The sequence below is a fragment of the Camelus bactrianus genome, chromosome 1, assembly GCF_048773025.1.
Source record: "Camelus bactrianus isolate YW-2024 breed Bactrian camel chromosome 1, ASM4877302v1, whole genome shotgun sequence".
Classification (NCBI taxonomy): domain Eukaryota; kingdom Metazoa; phylum Chordata; class Mammalia; order Artiodactyla; family Camelidae; genus Camelus; species Camelus bactrianus.
Window position 1 is genome coordinate 9,947,217 of NC_133539.1, and position 21,317 is coordinate 9,968,533.

General features: G+C 39.0%; 1 protein-coding gene across 4 annotated transcripts in view; it reads right to left on the bottom strand.

Annotated features, from left to right (window-relative positions):
- Positions 1-21,317, bottom strand: part of ITSN1 (intersectin 1) — a 189,631-nt gene that overhangs the window by 115,039 nt on the left and 53,275 nt on the right. For all 4 annotated transcript variants that reach the window (XM_074360306.1, XM_074360299.1, XM_074360269.1 and 1 more), the window contains exons 4-7: positions 20,947-21,010; positions 10,888-11,048; positions 3,800-3,979; positions 2,071-2,167 (exon numbers count right to left, since the gene is read on the bottom strand). In XM_074360306.1, coding sequence (XP_074216407.1) covers positions 2,071-2,167; positions 3,800-3,979; positions 10,888-11,048; positions 20,947-21,010 — 502 coding nt within the window. The remainder of the gene's footprint in view (positions 1-2,070; positions 2,168-3,799; positions 3,980-10,887; positions 11,049-20,946; positions 21,011-21,317) is intronic.

The window sequence follows — 21,317 nt, forward strand, 5'->3', positions numbered from 1 at the left end:
GTTTGTAGAAAAGCCATCATCTCCCAGGACTCTGCTGAGTCACTAAAGCCTGGCTCAAGAATTAATGATTGAAAGGATATGATCGTGCAGTCACAAAAGTAGCAGTTCAACCAGAACTGGTAACAATTTAAATAGTAAATCAGCCACAGGGCAATCATAGAATCTTTAGTTCCTCCTTGAAGTACCTAGATAACAGTATCTGACATGCATTTCTTGAGTTGTTTTACAGAAGATAAAACTCCCACCAAATGGAAGGAGTTAACTACATGATGACCATAAGCACGTAGTCCCCAGACAAGCTGGAGCCTAAGGATTGATAACACTAACCCCATGACACCACCCTGTCACCTCACCATCAATCAGAGAATTGTACACAAGCTGACCACACTCCCTGCAATCTCCCTTCCTCACTTTGCCTTTAAAAATGTTTCCCTGAAACCTAACAGGGAGCTGGAGTTTTCATTAGTGCTCCAGACTCCTCGTCTGGCACCTCACGATAAATGCTGCACTTTCCTTCACCACAGCCAGGTGGCAGTCGATTGGCCTTACTCCGTCTGAGCAAGTGGACCCAACATTTAAATAGCATTAATGTTGCTAATACTGGTTGTTTATTCTTGCTAATGCCACAAATCAATTTTAGGACAGATTTCAAAATCACCTGTGAAAAGTCAGAGAACACTCAAAGTTCAACATGGTATGGGAGAAAGAATAAAAAAACATGGAATTTAGTGTTAGATGATTTCAATTTGATCTCAGCTCTGCTGTTTGGTAAGCTGTAAACCACAGGTGAGAAATATAACCTCTCTGGGTATCTACTCCCTCACAACTCTGAGACAGTCTCTACCACACAGGTGGTTGTGGGGGCTGACTGGGACCGATGTGGTGTCTGGCAAAGCAGATACCCGATAAATATTCCTGCATCTTAGCAGTAAAACCTTAATTAAATGGAACGAACACAAGTACCTATACACTACAATTAACTGAAGTTTCTAGAGCAAATTTTAAGAATGTCTACCTTAAAACCAGAAAGACCTCAGTCCAACTCTTAGCTCTATCACTGATGAGTTATCCTGAGCAAGTCACTAACGGCCCCTGAGCTTCCTCCCCATCTATAACATAGAGAAAATAAGAGTCCTCTTATGGGGAAGAAGGTGAGCATTGAAGGAGTTAATGTGCATAAAGCATTTGGCACAGTGCTTTTCAGTTTATGGATGTTCTTTACATTATTTTTTTAAAGGTAATGAATGACTGAATTATATTCAACATGCTCGTCCCTTTAAAGTGGAAAAATGACTTGATTCACTTAGGAAAGATTTCTAATGAGGACTGAAACAAGAAAAGATGGAATCATCTTCATTTACATGACCTTTTCATTTGAAAAGCTTTGAGACAGCTTATGGAGACTTAATTTTTCATCTTAGTGCAGGAGTATGCAGGAGAAAAAAATTTAAATGAAAATGTGAAAGATGAAAGATAAGATGAAACCAAGATAACACAAAAATATGAAAGATAATGTGAAACCAAAATTGGCCAAAATATGAGCAAACAGGTCACGTAAGCTTTACCAAAATAGCACCCCATACTTGATTAATAACAACTGTCCACTAACCTGAATGACACATTTCATAAAGAGTAATCTGAAGTTTTACTAATAACTGGCACAGACTCCAGAAGATTATCTGAGATAAAATTTAAATAAGGCTAATTTGGCTCTAATCTTCATATAAAAATTTTTATACACAAAAACTTTTAAAAGATTGACACAAAATAGTTAATTTGCTTTTCTCCCCTCATACCTACAGTTCTACTTTTTTAGTTTTAAACATTTACTACCGTCTATTTATTATCTTCTTTAAAAAAATCAACATGCAAAGCCTTTAAAGGAAAAGTCGTGTCTTTGTCTCTGTCATCTCTACAACACATAAATAAAACCTTGTAACATTATCCAGAATTAAGAAAATTAGTATTCTATAACAGAAGATAAAAATATAGCTAATTCATTTTCAAACTTATGAGTCAATCAGGTAATTGCTTTAACCAAACTGCCCATTTAAAAACAAGCAAACTTACCTAGCCACATCAAATGACTGTGCCTTCTGTAACTTAGTGTTTAACTGTGACCCTGGACCAGATCTACTAAAGGAAGAACTCTTTGGCAATGTGGTGGCTGTAAAAATAAATAAATGTTGAATGACTTTTAATTCTACAAAAATGAGGAACTTTTCCCTATTTACAAAAATTAAAATGCATAGTCATCAAATCTAACGCAGAAATTATTCCTCCCTTCTTACCATTCTGGACTCAAAAAGAGTTATTCCCTCCTGGCTTTCTGCCCTCCAGGCAAAACTGTTTTACTTGTTCCTTCTGAAAATTACCTTACTAAGTAGTAACGTTTGCATCCATAAAATTTGACTCTTCATTAAACATTTAGTATCACATTTTACAGGATCTGTTCCAACAGTTAAAGAAATAATAGCTCAAATAGAGAGATGGCACAGGAGGAGCTGAGGTATTAGGTCCAGATGTAAGAGCCAAGCAGTTACAGACTTGCAGTCTTGGCCAGATAACATGTGACGCTGGGAGCGCCAGCTTAGGCATCTGAGTCTCATTCAGGCTGGTTAGCTGTGTGTCAGGGGAAAAACCCAGCCATATCCACATTCCCCTCAGCTTTGTCTATTATCTTCCAACATTCGCCATTAACCACTAAAGAAAACAAGACAGTGTGTGGATTCACTGATGCTGCCGGGAAAATAATCACAAGTACTTTCTCGGCTGCCATCACACCTGCAGTCATGGTCACCTATGAAAGATGAACTACATGTGACAAGAACATCATAAAACCAAGAGGTCCACTAAGATTCCTTGGCTGTAACTTAGAGACAGAGGTAATAAATCCAGGAGCCTAGGGAGAGTCAAATTTAAGGCTCAAACACACACTGTTATCGCTACTGAATTTACTCAGACATATTCAAAGTACTTAAAAACTTGGGGGGGCGGGTATAGCTCAGTGGAAGAGTGTGTGCTTAGCATGCACGAGGTCCTAGGTTCAATCCCCAGTACCTTCATTAAAAAAAATAATAATAAAAATTAAATACATTAAAAAAAAAAACTCCATATTGATATGAATCCATTCAGATTTGCTAGACTAAGGCTATCTACATGTGTAGTTTATGTTTTATTTCAATTAAAGGGAAAAAGACTGAATAAAGTCTTGAGATGAAATGAACTAAACCAGGAACTTTTTAATCCTTTGTTCAATTAAGCCAGCATGTAATACTATAACCTTAATATATTTAGTTATTCAATAGACTTCCTTCCTGCTCTGTGTCTGATTCACTCCACCTCCTCAAAAAAAAAAAGCAATGTTCTTTTTTTTTCCCCTCCCACATAATTCTACTCCTGAGGGACTGGCTTGTTTATCAGCAATCCATAGCAGCTGAAGAAAAGTAGTAACTGATACATGGAAATGAAAAATGTTCAAATGCTGTTCAAACTTCAGCCGCTCTCATCAAGCCCTTAAAAGGAAATGATGCTTTTGGATTGGCTACAGAGTTCACCTTTGTGCACGATGGCACCCAGAGGCGGCACCGTTTCATTCTCCTTTCCCTCTCTAATCGAGCACATCCTCAAAATGAGACATTACATGAAGAAGAAAACAAAAAAGATAATTTCTTCCGAATAAAATACCATTTAAATATAATCAGAAAGGGAAGACAGAAGGCTTCACAAAAAGGAAGAGTGAAATTGTGTGTAATTTTACATGTAAGAGTTCAGCCTGTGGTTTCAGCAGGTCACCTACCAGGATGAGCAAACGCAGGCAGAGGCTGTATGACCGGGGGTGCCCCATTAGCCAGGGGGGGCACTGCTGCCGCAGGGACAGACGATACAAGGGGTGGAGACATTCCGACAACTGGAATGGAGCCCATTGGCACTGGAGCAACAGCGGTCAGCGGGGGCATGCTGGGGATACCGCCCATACCTGTGAAGGGAAAAACCCCAACCAAGTTCGCATGGAACCACATTTCAGCATTCAATGACAATTAACCCAGGACTGCATGAAGAAGAAAATCACTTTCCAGTTGTAGTAGAGCCCCACTGAAAATCTAAATTCAGATTAGTCATTTTGAAGAGTACTAAAAATTCTCCAGGATCACATCAAGAGGGCTCAAGGCCCACCTTGAACAGGAATCTACTGGCTGAAGCTGAGGCCAGTAAGAAAAGTTAACTGCAGTGGACTGAAAGCCGCCATGGAGAATTCAGTTCATAGATTCACAATGATATTTAAAATAAAAAAAAAAAATCCTAACTTGTCACCATGGGGGATCAATTTATTTTGAAAACTAGTGAGTGAATAAAGGGGGAAAATAAATCAAACATTTATTCTGCCTTTCCTTTACATACTGAACTTCAGAGTAACCAAACGTTTGATGAAGTATCTCTTTATAGAAGTGAAGTATTCTAACCAAAAAAATGAAGAAATGATAGAACTAAAATAAATGTTTCCTTTCTTTTTTCTTTCTCTGTCTCAACTTGTGATATTGTGACATAATAAGACATATTATATCTGGTCTTTGTCCCCAGGTCGTGGTTCCTGACAGGTCTCCTAAAACCCTTTTAATTTCCTGACTGACAGGAACACCTTGGTCTCCGGTTCCTGACACAAGGGCTTCTGAGACCGCTGGAATCTCAGGAGTGGTAAGAAAGTCTTGAATGAGGTGAGTGGTGACTGGGGGACAATAAACAGCTACAGAATGGGAGCTGGTCACAGGAAAGACCACGGCATGACTAGAGAGGGTTGGAACTTTCAGCCCCATCCCACCCACAGCCTCCACAGATCTCAGGGGAGGGAAGAGAGGCTGCAGATGTAGCTAATGAAAGGCTAATGATTTAATCAAGTGTGCCCATGTATGAAACTTCTATAAAACTCCTACACTACAAAGTCTGGACAGCTTCCAGGCTGGTGAATGCATCCATGTGCTGGGAGGGTGGCGCACCCCCACTCCACAGAGACAGAGGCGCCTGCACTTTGGACCCTTCCAGACCTCACCCCGTCCACCTCTCCACCTGTCTGTTCCTCTGTATCCTTTATAATATCCTTTATAATAGACCAGCAAAGTAAGTAAATGTCTCCCTAAGTTTGTGAGCTGTTCTAGCAAATTACAGAAAGGGGGAAACAGGTTTGCGGGAAACCTCTGACTTTGCAGTCAAGTCAGACAGAAGCATGGGTCCCCTGGGGCCCATTACTTGTGACTCAGGCCTGAAGTGAGGGCAGTCCTCTGGGACTGAGCCCTTACAATTGTGGAATCTGACACTGTGTCTGGAAGTTAGCGTCAGAATTGCATTTAATTATAAGGTACTAAGTTAGTGTCCAGAGAGCTGGAAAATTGGTTGGTGTGGTTTTTCTGGACACAAAATTCTTGGCTGACTGTTTCCTTGAGAATCCTAAATATGTTACTCCATTTCCTCCTGGCATGAAGCACTGCTGCAGAAAAGTCTGAAGGCCTTCTAATTTTCTTTCTCTTGCAAACCATGTGCTTTCTTTTTCTACGTGCCCGAATGATTTTTTTGTTTTACTAGAACATAACTTAGTGCTGATCTCTCAGAATCAGTATTCTCAGGCACATGCTCTATTCTTTCAAATTTAGTTTCAAATCTTTTATTTTAAGAAAGCTGTCTTGAACCAGTTTTTAATCATTTGTTCTGTGCCCTGGCTTTGGTTTTCTTCTTCAGGGACCCCCACACACCATCTATTCACTTTTCTTTGCCTTCAATATTTGCCACTTTTTCTCAGATCCCTTTTATCTCTTTTTTTCATTTCCTTTTAAAGTGTGAAATCTTCCTCTTTTTATCTTATGTTTCTCTTCAGACAGCCTCTCTTGTGTTGCTTCTGGTTCAGTCTTCATTTCTGAACTGACTTTTTCTTTTATGTCTCATTCTTTCCTGAGTGGTCACCTGATTTCTGAGGTTTTAAAATTCTGATCTGTGTCCGTCTTTCATGACTTGTACCATTTTCTTGGTACCTTTCAGCCTGTTTTGAGAGAGCAGGTTACTGGTGTGCTCCCACTGTCCACAGCGGCGCTGCTCAGCCCTTCACTCTCTTCTTCTGATAATAACTCTGTGTGGGATTTGACCTTGCCTGGTACTGCCTGTCGTTCATTTGGATGAGAGCCCTGCTTCCTGGGATTTCCAGGTTCCGTTCTCCTCCCCCGCTTTGGTCTGAACCTTATTCTCCTTCTGTCTCTGTGTCGCTGCCCTGCTTAATTTTTATTCCGGTCCCAGCCATTCCTCCTCGGTGTGGGATCCTGTCCCAAAAGGCAGACTTGTTGGGTCAGTTTTGAGAGTTTCCAGGGACCATACTGCTCCAGATTGTTCTCGTCTTCTTATCTCAGGCACAATCACTGTCACTATTTTTTAACATCATAATCTTTCCATTTTAAGTTACTTACTCATCTTAAATTGCCACTGCAAAGACTATTATCCTTTTATCAACCAGACCGTTTTCTGAATGAATGAGTATTTTCTGAATACTTCCAAATAAACACACCTTCCAGAGTCCTCTGAGGCTCTGGGGCGGGCTGGACTTTTACATGCCATCCCTCCTCACTCTGCTAAGTCTCAGTTCTTGAAATTCTCCCATCTCCCCTCCACCGTTTTCCCCTCTGCTCTAAAACTGCAGGAGCACCTCCCATCCTTGGGCTGACACACTCCTTCAGCTTTGTCTCTCCCTTACACTTAAACTCGCCCTTCTTCCAAGCCCCCAGCAGGTTTTTGTCCTGACCACTCCAGAAAACTACTCATCAAGGTCAGACACAAGCTTGTCCTGTCAAACCCCATCACATGCCTACCCTGTTCTTACTCAATCCCTCAGAAGCAACTTCAACATCGGAGCATTCCCTCCTTGAAACACTTTTTCTTGGCTACTAGGACACCAGCCTCCTCCCACTTCACTCTGTTTCTGGCTTCTTCCCTTCTACTAGACTTTTAAATGTCACAGATGGCCAGGGATGGTCCTAGGTCTTCAACCTGCTCTAGCTACACTTTGTCAACCTAGATAAAGAGGGAAACTGAGGCAAGCCTGCATTACCAGAAGTTGAGTTTATTCAGAAACAGCAGAAGGACTAAAATTCAGGACATGCAAACTGTAGCAAGCTACAGGTGAGTCCTCTGAGGCTTTGGGGTGGGCTGGACTTACGGGCAACAACGAGGGGAGAATGCAGTCAGAGTCCAAGCACTGGACTTGAGGAGGAGGAGAGGCTCTTGGTGGAAGTTCATTGGTCATGGGATCAGTTTCAGTTTCCTGTAAATGACTGATCAGTCCCTCAGTCCTTAAGTTTCATTTTCCTGACGACCCACGTGTGGGATTCTCCATGTTATATCCTCTGCTTCAATGGAAAGACTGAAATCCTCTCACAACTTTCTAAGATATCCAGTCCCAGGGGTTTCAATGCCATCCACACTCAAACTCTCCCAGGGCTGACAGACCCCTCCTGAGTCGCAGACACAAAGATTCATCTGCCTCTTTAACATCTCCGCTTGGAAATGTACTAGGGCCCTCAAACTCAATACTGCCAAAATCTGATGTACTTTTCCTCCGCAATACAGGGTATCATGAATCCAACTCTACCTAACTTCCACGTGGATTATCACCACCCAGGATCTAAATCGCCTTATCTCTTGCCAGAGGCAAAAAGCCTCCTCTCTGATTTCCCTGATTCTACCATCATCTCCCTGTGGTACCCTCCCCCCACCCCCGCAATCCAGTCTTCAGATAACACAGATTATTTTTCCTAAGTGTCTTTCAACCACGTGACATCCCTGGTTAAAAGCTTTCAATTGCATTTAGAAAAAAAAATGCTAACTCCTTAGTGGTTTTATCAGGTCCCAAGCCATCTGGCTCCTGCCTTACCACCTGACCTTAAGGCCTAAGGATACTCCAGCTACAGGGCTCTCTCTTTTTTTAACGTATCTTTTTTTTTTTTTTTTGCTTCTTTTGGGAGGGTAATTAGTTTTATTTATTTGCTTATTTATTTATTTTTGATGGCGATACTGGGGATCTAACCCAGGACTTCATGCATACTAAGCACACGCTCTACTCCTGAGCTACACTCTCCCCCCAAGGCTCTCACTATTGTTCCTCCTGTGAACCAAGCTCATTTTTGCCTTAGGACCTGTTGCTTTTGCCTGGTGGTCTTCTCCCCTCACATGGCTCTCATCCCTAAGCCAGCTCAAAAGCTATCTCCTCAGAGAAGTCTCCCATAAACCCCTGTCCTGTCAGTCTCTCTCACATTATGCTGTTTTATGGAATTACCATTTGTTTGCTTCCCCCAATTTAACAAGCAGCCCCACTGCAGCAGGAGCCATGATGTCTTTCTTGCTGCCACCATCTTCCCAGCAGCCAGGACACAGCTGGGGCTTAAAAATATTGAAAAGAAGAATTATGCTGTCTGCAAATTCACCGCAGGAAGAAGGGATGAGGCACTCATAGAATGTCCTGCAATACAGCTGGGGACCCGTAGGAAAGTCACAGGATCACTGCGCCCCATTTTCCTCTTCTTAACAAAATGATTGTTCAACCCCTACCCAGTCTTAATTCCATGGGGTGTTAACATTTGCATTAACCGTGGAAGAGGGATGACACCCCACGCCACTCTGATGCCTGTGGAACAATGAAAGTGGGAGAGGGAATGCGGTAAGAAAATCAAGAATCTTTAGGAAAACTCTGAGTTTGGAGAGGCTCTACTTCCCTTTCAGAAATACGGTCTTGAGCAAACTGTTCAACTTCTTGGAATCTCAGTTCACTCGTTTATGTAACAGGGCCAATAACATCTGCACACTTTTAGGGTTCCTGTTGTGACCAAATAAAATACTTTATGTGAAGGCCTACCACAGGGCTAGGAAATCTATGGTCAGATAATGTCTAATATTAATTAGAAGATGACAACAGTAATAAAGTGTGTTCTCAAGTTATCAAGTCGCCAGAAGACGCGTAAGAAAAATATTAGCTTGGGCTGAGCTGAGAGGCTGGAACTAGATTTAATAGCAAAGGCCAGATCTGTGAGTAAACGTGGGCAAAGTGGGTTTTTTTGGACCATGTACTTTAACTTTTCTCATTTTCTGCTATTCCCTCATGATTAATCCTCTTGAAAATAGTTAACTGAGAATGCTGATGCGACAAGAACGAGGGGAGGGAAGGCAGCAGAGAAGCCAAGGGGAAGAGCCAAGGCAGGAGAGCAGCTCAGAAATCCCGGCTTTCCTTAGAGGCGGTGGCGGGTGACTCAATGACTGTACAACCCTCTGGCAGGGAGGCCACCACGTCCTGAAAATAAATCGGCAATATTCCTAGAGCTGAAATTCCTACAGCAGAACGGAATAAGAGAAGACATATTAAATGTCAGAGGAAGAATTACTGACACCTGGGTTTGAGGGGAAACGAGGAAATGGGATGCCCGTGGTTATCTGACCCCTTCTCCACTCCGAGGTTTCCTCTTGCAGCCCTGGAGGGGAGGCCAAAAGAGAACCAAACACATTTTAGCTGTTTTGGGTCCCAACCAAACGTTGGCTACAGGGACTTTCAGAGATTCAGAGCAACGTCCACTTTTAAACAAGCTGGTTAAGGGCATAGCTCAGTAGCAGAGCAAGCTTAGTAGGCTTGAGGTCCTGGGTTTGATTCCCAGGACCTCCATTCAAAAAATAAATAATAAAATAAAATAAAACGTAATTACTGCACCCCCACCGAAAAAAAAAGTGAACTAGAAATTAAACTACCTTTAAAGAAAAAAATAAAGAAGCTGGCATAAGGGCCGGGTGCTGTGAACAGGCAATAGACTAGGGGAAGAGGGGTCCTGGGCCCTTGGAGCCGACTGCACTGTTCACTACCGCTCTTCCTAGCCTTTGCTCACACCTGACTTTTTGAATTTTTCCTTCTTCTCTTGGGTCACTATCCTATTTGCCTCACCCCAAATCTGTAACTTTCCCCTTAAAATAACCAGACTTGCAGCTAAACAATGCATGTTTTAACTCTATTAAGTAAAAACGTGCCATTTATTTATCTCAGCTTATCCTTCCTTGTAGCAGAGACAACCTGAACGACTACCGACTGCCCCTCCCCAATCTCCTTCACTGTATCACTTGTCATCAGATACACTGGGATGAAGAGAGGGAGAGAAACTCTATCCACAATTTTTGTGTTTTGTTTAAACAGTCTAGGAACTTTCCCATGAATCAGATGTTAGATCTGATTACCATGATCTCTAAATCAACCTAAATAATTAAAGTCTAGGGTAAGAATAGAGAAGAAATCAGAACTGTTGGTGATCTTAGTCAACTAATTACTATTTAATTTTTAAGAAAAAAGATCTGACTAAAAGACAGCTTTTTATAGAATTATTTTTTAAATTGGGATGATAATGTTTACTTTTTTCCCCGTGGTATTTTGTTCTAAGAAAGCACTTACTGTGGCCAATTGCCTCCATACCATGAATAGAATACATATCTCTAGACACCATTAACCAAAGGAGATATTTATGCACAAGGAAACACAAAGATATCTTGGAAACAGAAAACCAAAAGGAAGTATGTGTCAATGTGAAGAGACAAGAATCCCAGAAGAGCAAGAAGAGACAGAAGACATAACCGTACATTCAAGCTTGTTTCTGCTTCCCTGACCATCTGCACCTTGGCTTTTGTTTTCATTACTCTCACTCCAGGGTTAGACTGTGAACACACTTCTCTTCTGGCACTATCGTTTTTGCACAGGGCCATCATTTTTCAGACAGAACTACCTCCTAGAATTTCACAACGCTACAAATTAAAAGGGGGGGAAAAGGGGAAATATTTATCTTAAAAATATACAATGAAATACAGGAACTGATCCCATTTCAGACTTACCAAACGCTGGTGCACTAGAAATAGCAACTGGTTGCTGTTTCATGACAGGGGGAAGCGTACTGGGGAGCTGATAGCCTTGCAGCTTCAGTTTGATGAGTTTCATAGCTATGGAGAACTCCACTTGATCCATCCTCCCATCATTGTTCATATCAGCTAGCGCCCTGCAAGCCAACAGTTTATGCTTAGAATGACTGTGACCCTAAAAGAACCTTCCGCAAACCACCACTCCCACCCACACAAAAACTAAACAGCTCCCTTGATCCCACGGAGAACAAAACAAAGCAAAAACAAAACTTGTTTACCAAGCTGTAGGGGAAAATGGATCAGGTTTTATATAAATGTGAAATACTTTTTATTGTGTTACTCTTTACTTAGATGACACACAAGGTAATTTTCAGTCTCCGTTTCAGGATATATATACTATGGACATTAAACAGGGTTTCCTTTTGGAGTGATGAAAATCTTCTAAACTGGACAGCGGTGGTGGTTGCACTACTCTGAACAGACTAAAAACCAATGAATATACCCTTTACGTGACAATAAAGCTATTAAGGGAGAAAAGTATTTAGAAACAGTTTATTTCAGGACACTTGACTAGACTGCATCAGCACCTCTTTGGGGTCCTACAAACCTCACTATGGGGACATGACTTGCTATGCTATGCTATAATACTATCATCCTTTTAAAACTGGGAAAATTAATTAAATGAGCTTACAAATGCGCTTAACTATTTGAAAGTGGTGCTCAAACATAAACGGTCAAATGCAACTTCCAATGAGCTATTCGTGAAGTATTTCTCTCAAAGAAGAGTAAGCAAAAGGAAAAAAGGGGTTTGTAGTTGCAACCAGAAACTACATTTTGCAAACCAAAACTGTGTATATTCATGATTTAACCTCTTTGGCACACATTAAAAAAGGTCATTTAGATCTGTTGAAGTCTAGATATTAAAGGTGTGAGGATTTATTTTACAAACCTATCTTAAAAAAACGTTCATTTGGAATATCAAAAGTTAAGACTAGCTGGAATTAACATGCCATGATTAGCCATTCTTTAAAGGAGCCACATCCAGAAAATATAAAAAAAAAAAAAAAAAAGGAAAATTAAGTGACACAGAGGATAACCCTATGTCACTGGAGTTAAAGAAAGAGAACATGAGTCACAATAAAAAGCGTGATAATACAACAAAGAGTAAAAATCACTAAAACTGGGAAGAATTGTAAAAGTCAACACTATTCTTCAGGAAAAATGTAAAAGGTCATAAAGTCATTAAAGGGAAACCCAAGGCTAGGGGAACCCCCTTCTGCCTCAGGGAGGAGCGCCACAGGCCTTTTGGGGTCCATGACCCCCTTCAGCAAACCACAGCAGTGGAATCTGAATTTCACTCACTGCTAGCGGCCTTGAGCATCGCTTGCCATGTTTCTTGGACATCTGGATTGGTACTTCCACGAACTGCTCATTCACGTTCTTTGCCAACTTTTCTGGTGGATTGCATATCTTTTCCTTGTCAGTTTAAAAGAGCTCACTGTATATTACATATCAACTGTCAGTTGTTGACTTTCTAAAACTTTGTCCATCTTGTGTATCGTATCTTTACCGTACTGAAATTCTACATTTTTATATATATAAAATATTCCTTTCATCATATAGCTTTATTTTCTAAGGTTGTATTATTTTATTATATTTCAATCTTGAAACCAACTGTAACTGCATGCATTTGTGTAGAGTGTATCCCAATGGATACCTAGCTTTCTCAGCAATACTTATTAATTAATCCATCCTCTTCCCACTGAAGTAAAAAATATTTTTACGGTTTATGAAATGTTCATATGAAATGAGACCTATTTTTGGATTATCTACTCTGAGTGAACAAGTCCCAGGTCAATGTGACAATAATCTGATTGTACTAGACTGTATGGCATGTTCTAGTATCTAACAAGCCTTTTTTTTTTTTTTTTAACTTTGGCTATTCACAGATATTTCTTCTTCCCTATGAACATTAAGATCATTTATCTATTCTGCAAACAACTCTATTGAAATCGAAGATGAAACTGCATTAGATACATTAATTTTTAGAGAACTGACATATTTATGATAGTTTGTCCAAAGAAAATAGTATGTTCAGTTCTACTAATATTTCCTTTAATAAGATTATTTCACTTCCTTCATACAAGTATTTACATTTCTTGTTAAACGTATTATTAGGAATTTTATCCTTCTTGTCGCTCTTTTACTTACAGCATTCCCCCCACTTCCATATTCAGGTGTTTATTTCAAGCACAGAGAAAAATTCTGCTTTATTAATCATTTCTGTTGGCTGTACTCAGCTATCTTACCAAACTTCTATGAATCTTACACAATCTCATAACTAGACAAACAGAGAGTTAACTTTCATTTCCAGTATTTACACCATTCCTTTTTTATTGGTCTTATTGCCTCTAAGACATCCCTGAATCAGTGAGCATCCCCGCTTACTTTTGAGTTTAAACAAAATGGCCATAGTGTTTCATTATTTAGAATAATATTTGGTACTGATTTTTAGAAAGTAATTTGACATATTTAAGCAGTTCCCTTTTCTACTTATTAGAAATGGTTACTGTATTTTTTACCAAATGCCTAATCAGCATGTGCTGATCTGACCACACATTTTCTTTTTCCTTTTCTCTGCTGATATAATAATGTTGTGAGAATTTCTTGATTCTGAACCAATCTTGCACCCCTGGCATACACTCAAGTTGGTCATAGTTTTCATACATTGTGAAATTCTATTTGCTAAGCATTTGCTTCAATTTTCCGTGTCTATGATCTTAATTGAGACTGGTCTCTGGTTGCTTTATTTTTGCAGTATCTTTCAGGTTTTATAAAGGAAGTTAAATAAATAAAATGAAATGGTGAGCTTTCTTTCTTTTATTAAATATTTTTTAAAAGATATTCAGCTGTTTCAAATGGTTTTCCTGGATAAAAGTTCCCCAAAATCAGCATCGACAGGCATACTTAAAAAAAAAATCAGGTAGATAAGATTCCTACTCCTTATTCCCCACACCACTGCCCCCAAAACATGCTTTCTGGAGAGAAACGGAAATATCCAGTGTGGGATAGCGAGTGGGTTAGGGGAGACAAGACTTCCTAGTACTGGCTTAATTAGAAGAAGCCTCAATGGAAGAAGAAACATGTAATGCTCAGGTTCTAAATACCCACCACAATCCCAAAACTTTTTTGAGAATTTTGTGTAATCGTTTTTAAAAAGTTCTTTTTCTCAACTAACAAAACTTAACTGTTGGGACTCCTTGGTAGTAAAAATGCAAAGTCTTTTTGGAAATAGAGTCATTACTCCTGCAAAGTTCAGCTCTCCTCCCTGCCGCCTCCCAATACACTGGAATCAAGTTAGAATTCTTTCTGTTTCTCAAGACTTCTTTGCAAAAATGATTTCAGCTCTGTGAGCCACTTCATCTCCTATTTATAGTTATTTCTCAGTTTACTCATTTCTCATAATCACCCCAAAAAACTAAGAGTCTGAGAAATTAAATTTACAAAACTTCTAAAGTTATAAAAACAGGATGATAAAAAGTGTTTCTAATAAAAAATAAGTCGAATGATTGCTATTTATGACTCTTGAAAACAAACAAATCTTAACTACAATGTTTAGTCTATTATTAAAATCTGTACATAACAACAGGCTTGGCTGAGATGAGAAAAGGACCACAAGCATGCTGAGTTCTAAGGGTAAGGTTTTTGCTTGACTTGTACAAATAAACCACATACCACTCTTATATACTGTCAGTGGGAAAAGTGCTTCAACTCCAAATGGAGTAAAATCTGGCAACATCTACAGAACTATATATGCATTTACTCTCTGACACAGCAATTCAACCCTAGAAATTTACCCTGAAGCTGTATCTCCAACAATACAAAAATACATATACTTTAACTCACTTTGCAGCATTATTTGTAATTGCAAAGTATTAGAAATAATCTAGAGCTTCAAGGTGGCAGAGTAAAAGGCCACAGAGCTCAGCCTCTCCCACAAATACATCAAAAATGCATCTACATGTAAAACAATTCTCACAGAATACCTACTGAACTTTAGAAGACTATCCCGTACAATTGAAACTACAAGGAAAACCCTCACAAACCCAGATAAACAAGTTTCTACTATGTATTTAGCACAAAGGAACTTCATTCAGTATTTTGTAGTAACCTATAATGAAAAAGAATATAAAAATATGTATATGTATGACTGAAACATTATGCTGTCTGTACACCAGAAATTGACACAACATTGTAAACTGACTATACTTCAATTAAATAAATAAATATTAGTTAGTTAATTATTTAAAAAAGAAACAACCCAGATGCAGACAACACAGGAGACTGGTTGAATAAACTATGGTATATCTTCCACAGTAAGTATTATATAACTGTAAAAAGAAAATGAGAAAGATCTCTATGGAATGATATGAGTGATCTCCAGGACATGTTGTTAAGTAAGAAAAGCAAAGAACAAAAGAAGGAGGTTACCTGCAAAGGAAGAAGGAAAGAGGAAATAATTTAAATATAAATTCGTATACATAATGTATTACGGACATGCTTTTTTCCCACAAAAACAAAGAAAGGATAATAGAAATTAATAAAACAAGTAAGAATGAGATGAAAGGATAGGAGAGGCCGTGACCCTTCTCTGAGTTTACATTTTTGTGCAGTTTGGCTTTGGGAACCTTGTTAATGTGTTATGCAGTCAAAAAATGAAATTCAGTCCACAAAGATGAGAGATCCCCCAACTGAATAAAAACAGAAATAAATAAAAGTAACAGTATTTTAAATAAGTAACATGTTCACATAGGAGGAAGGGAGGAAAAAAACTAATGCGAGTAACTTCTGAACACAGTACTTCGTATATCCTCCATCTACAAACAAAACAACTGTCAGTGACCTGGAACGCCCCGAATGGGTTTGGTGTTGGTGGTAGGGCTAAGTGAAGCAATTCTGCAACTATTCTGTTTATCACAGGGTTTGGGGGAGGCGGGAGACCAGCCCCTTCTTGCTCCATCTCATTCACTGCACCAGAGCTGCAGCCGACAGGTGCCTTTAGGGGCCCACCTCATCCACAAGGCTCATCACAGGCTGCTCATCTCTCTCACTGGGCAGATTAACCAGGTCTAATCACTCAATCATCTGTTTGTTTATTCCTCCAACAATATTTTTTGGGGGGTAGGTGTAATTAGGTTTATTGAGTTTATATTTTTAACAGAGGTACTGGGGATTGAACCCAGGACCTCATGCAAGCTAGGCATGCACTCAACCACCGAGCTACACCCTCCCGGCAACAAATATTCTTTGAACAGGGGCACCTACTAAGGTCTCGGCGCTATCTAGCAACTGCGCTTACAACCAAGAAAAAAGACAGGCAAGGTTCCTGCCCTCAGAGAGCTTGTTTCAGTGGCAGCAGACGCTCAACAAGAAAACTAACTATTCAGATTATCCCACATGACGATAAATGCTATTAAGAAATAAAACAAGGACATGGGAAAGCAGACATGTTGGGTAGGAGCAGGTGGCAGAGGGAACTACTCTAGACCAGGGGTCAAGAAGCACTTCTCTGGGGAGACGACACATGAAATGAAACCTGGAGGGCAATCAGCCAGATAGGTGAGGCTCCAGAAGAGCTGCATTACAGAAAGAGGAAATGCCAACTGTGATGCCCCTGAGGCAAAAGAAGTCCATTTAAAGAACAGAAAGAAGCTCAGTGAAACCAGAGTGCAAAAATTGAGGAAGGGAGTGGTACAAAATGAGAAAAGAAGGAAAAAGCAAGAGCCCAGATCATATTGGTCCTTACAGCCTTGGTAATGACTCTGGGTTTTCTTTTCAATAGAGGGTTTTAAACAGATTTAGTTTTAAAAAAAATTGCTTGGTGCTGCTTGGAGAATGGAATCCAAAGGCGCAGGTGTGGAAGAGCAACTCTGGTCAGGACGCTCCAAGAGTGGACACAGGTGAGAGATGACAATTCAGGATGGTAGCAAAGGAGACAGAACGAAATGGCCAGGTTGGGGATACAGTCTGTAAATGGAGTCAAAAGGATACGCTGATGGATCTGTTGTGTAGCGTAAGGAGAGGCACCAGGCATGGCTCCCAGTAGCTGGACAGATGGTCAGTGTCATGAACAGAGATGCTGAAGACTCTGGAATGTACAGGGTGTTTTGGGTTTTGGTTTTTTTTTTTTTTTTGGTAAATGACTTTGGCAAATTGATCTTGCTGGAGGCTGAAGGCCCTTCTGACATATACTCAGAAGTATCCTAAGATAGAATCCTAAGGCGTCGTACAGGTGTTTGCCCTGCCCCCTTGCCCCATCCTTGAACCAGGTCACCAAGCTGTTCTAATTTTTCCCCCACATCTCTGGATCTTGTCCTTTCCCCTCTGCTTTCTTCTTCTCCCTCTCCACACTGTGCCAAGGCTGGAACAACATTAAGCATGTAAGTTGCCAAAAGGATATAGAATATTGGCAAGTTTCCGTCCAGCTCCTTATTATTAAGACAATTTCTAGGAAGATGTATTGTCTTTGGCCACTGTTACAATTTGGCACTATATACACTGACTTGAATCCGTCCTCTGAGGGAGAATTCAGGTTTTCCTGTGTTCTTAATTAGAAACTGGATTGAAGAGATAAGTAGCCCCAAAGTATTAATAAGTTACAATTTAAAAGTTCATAAATTAGTTGAAACTGAAATATAGTTTCTACATGGAACAAAGTTATAAAGGTTTCTGACAGACACTCCCCAGCAGTCCACATCACTCATGTATTTGAAAAAAGGTCCAGAGCAAAGAAAGTAAGGTCCAGAGACAGAGGGAAACTAGAAACAGTTCCCAGTTCTCAATCCAGTATTTTCTTCTTCCCCAGATGACTGACACAGGGACTGCCTAAAATAAAACTTTAGACTCAAACCCAATCCTCTCTCTACCAAAAGGGGTATGGGCCTTTCCTGTGACCCAACTAGAAAAACCACAGGAGAACACAAGATGAGCGCAAGAGGGAGAAAAAAATGATTTCATTAGGTCAGCTGTTATTTATAAGTTTAAAAACCTAAGTTTGAAGAGGTGAAGTACTGCCCAGGCTTATAAAGTGAACAAGCATCAGAGCTAGTGCTGAACGACGGATCTCACTCGTGCTCTGCCCTGCACCATTCCGGCACCTTAGCGGGACATCTGTGGTTCATGAAACTCAAAACTGCTTTCCTGAGATATTTCTACGTACTTACTATATAGCACAGGGAACGATATTCCATTTCTTGTAATAACATATAATGGAAAAGAATCTGAAAATATACATATACATGTATAACTGAATCACTTTGCTGTATACCTGAAACTAATGTAAATCAACTATACTTCAATAAAATATAAAATTAAAAAAAATTTATTTTGGGAAAAGATACTTAGAGGTGTGTTTTTCCCCCATAGCAATTCTTCTTTTTTTTTTTTTAATTAAAGTACAGTCAATTACAATGTGTCGACTTCTGGTGTACAGCACAATGTCCTGCATATACATACATATATTTATTTTCATATTTTTCAATAAAGGTTATTACAAGATATTGAACATAGTTCCCTGTGCTATACAGAAGAAACTTTTTAAAAAATCTCTAATAGCAATTCTTGATGAAAAGTAAAATACGCCATCACAAATTTATTTGACAAAATGTCAGAGAAAAATTGAAGACAAAGAAAATTTTGGATTCAACCTAAGTCTGCCAACTCATTATCTTCACTGTTAATAAAAATTTTCCCTATGAAAAGAATAAGTCTGCAAAAATGACTTGGTATACACTGGTTTAAAAAAAAAACCAGTTTGGAAAACTAACAGCTGTCTTAATTGAAAAAAAGTGAAGTTTCCTAAATAGTATTTTATTTTTCTCCAATATACTCATTAACATGTAACAATTTTTATGCTATTATTGACCACCTCCTTCCACTGGATTGCAATTTCTATGAAAGCACACATTTTCTCTATTTTGTTCACAGCTGTATTCCCAGCACCTGCAACAGTCATTGCCCCATAGAAGACATGTAATAAATATTTTTCCACTGTTGAATGAATAAATGTAAAGTAAGATGTCCTTGCAGCAGAGTATTCATTATAAGACTGCTTCCTGAATGAACCTTCACAGATTGCAAATACAGTATAAAAGCAGAATTCAGTGGATGAAGTTAAGTCTGGGAAAGGAAGTTCTAATGAGTGATCTTGACTCACTAGATAGTGTGAAACACATACCAGGACACAAAGCAAAAGAGGTTTAACACAGACATCACAAGTCTCTTGCATTGAGACTCATGCACTGAACCAACAGGTCAGTGCCCTTGTGTGCACATACGCATGAGTGTTCTCTTTCTCCCTCTCTCTCTGCATTTTACTTTATTTTTAAAAATAATTCCAAAAAAAAGCTGGTTATCTCATTTTTCTAGTTCAAAGTAGATCAGAAGTTAATACCAGAAGGGCAACACAGTTGAGACTGTCTGGCAGCCAATGTGCTGACAACCAGGAAAAAGAAAATAAAGCAGATACCAAAAAAAGCACAGGAATCTGGTAGGATTTAATTTCAATTCAAATATGCCCACACATAAATAATACATAATTCCCTATGAAAGTTTTGCTATTTCAGAACATACTTAATGATTTTCACACTGATGACACTTATAATCAAGATTAGATTACATTCTGTAGACTCTGCTTAAAGGCAACAAGGAGGGGAGGGTATAAGTCAAGTGGTAGAGTGCATGTTTAGCATGCATGAGGTCCTGGGTTCAATCCCCAGTATCTCCTCTAAAAATAAATAAGTAAACCTAATTACCTTATCCCCCTCCCCCCACAAATTAAAGAATACACATGATTGACCTACTACTTTATAGTACAGGGAACTGTATTCAACTTCTTGTAAAAAGATATAATGGAAAAGAATCTGAAAAGAAAAAAATATGTATGGATGGATATGTTTAAAAAATTAAAAAATTAAAGAATTAAAAAAATTTTAAGGTAACAAGAACTATATTAGTCTTTATTAATTTCCATAAAATTAAAAAATTTAAAAGTTGATGATTTAAGGGGACAACCAATTAGTTGGATAATTTAGTTATGTGGAATCCCCAGTCCCTGATGATGATATCAGCTACCTTTTGAGGGTTTTGTTTTGAGGACCTATCATGTGCCAGGGCCTACACTAAGTCCTTTATATACTGTTTCTCTGCTAATCCACTCAATAACCCTGTAAGGAAATATTTTAAGTCTTCCCATTTTCTAGATTAGAAAACTGAGGTGGGAGGGTAAATACATGTTCCAAATCATAAAGATAGAAAGTCATACAGTTGGGACTCAAACTACAAATCATGTGCTCTTTCAACTACGGCAAGTTGCCTCCCCAACACTAATAAGCCCAGGAAATGAAGTATTAACTGTTAGAACTATACATCGTGGAAAACTGGCTTCTTGGCAAAACAATTCAGCACAGCTTCCCAAAGTCGTAAACCTAGAACCCAAAACTGTATCTACCACTCTTCTTCACTTACTCTTTTTCTTTCCTGTGATTTCCAAAGACTGAATGCTAATTTGTGCTAGTTAATCAAGGAATTCAACAATATTTATTATGCATTTACCTTGTATAATGTTGTAATAAAAACCGGTTATTTCACTATTAACCCTCAAATATTTTCTTTACTTTCTTTTTAATGAAAGATACAGAACCATCACATTATAAAGCAAGAAATGTGGGACATTCAGATGAGTATGGGTGATGTGGATGAAGCCAAAAGAAACTGGTGGGAAAAAATCAAAATGTAGATTTCTCAACTGGAAATTCAAATTTATGACAGTGCTAGCTTCCTTGCACGTGTCACCACTTTTTTCTTTTTTAAGTTCCATTATCAGAAAGATACTTTTCAGAAGTATTTCTCTGGTAAGAAGTAGTGGAGTATTTAAGACTAGAGATATATGTTCTCCTACTGTAGCTTAAGAAATTGAAATTAGATATAACTGGACAATTTTATTTTACCTTCTGCTTGTATGAAGTCCCAACTTACCATATCTGTGCTAAAACAGGTTGAGGTAATCCAGATTGAAAAAAAAAGTTTCTAGCTTGATCACCTGTGAATTAAATGGAAAAAGTTTCAGAAGAAAACAGCAGCTGAGAGATATCCTCTTATGGCAAAATTACAAAAAGGAGGAGGCTAATAATCCTGTAAATACTGAACTGAATACATTTTGAAAGCCAAATGGTAAGCTTATAAGCAACAGTCAAATGAACCCAACAGCAATGACTTCAGAAATTAACACTTAACAAAAGTCACCTCAAAAAAAAACATACCATTTTGTAGAGGTAGACTGTCCACCTTAATCAATCTGCTGGCAACTAAGATGGTAACAGCTACACATTATGACAAAGTGCACCTAC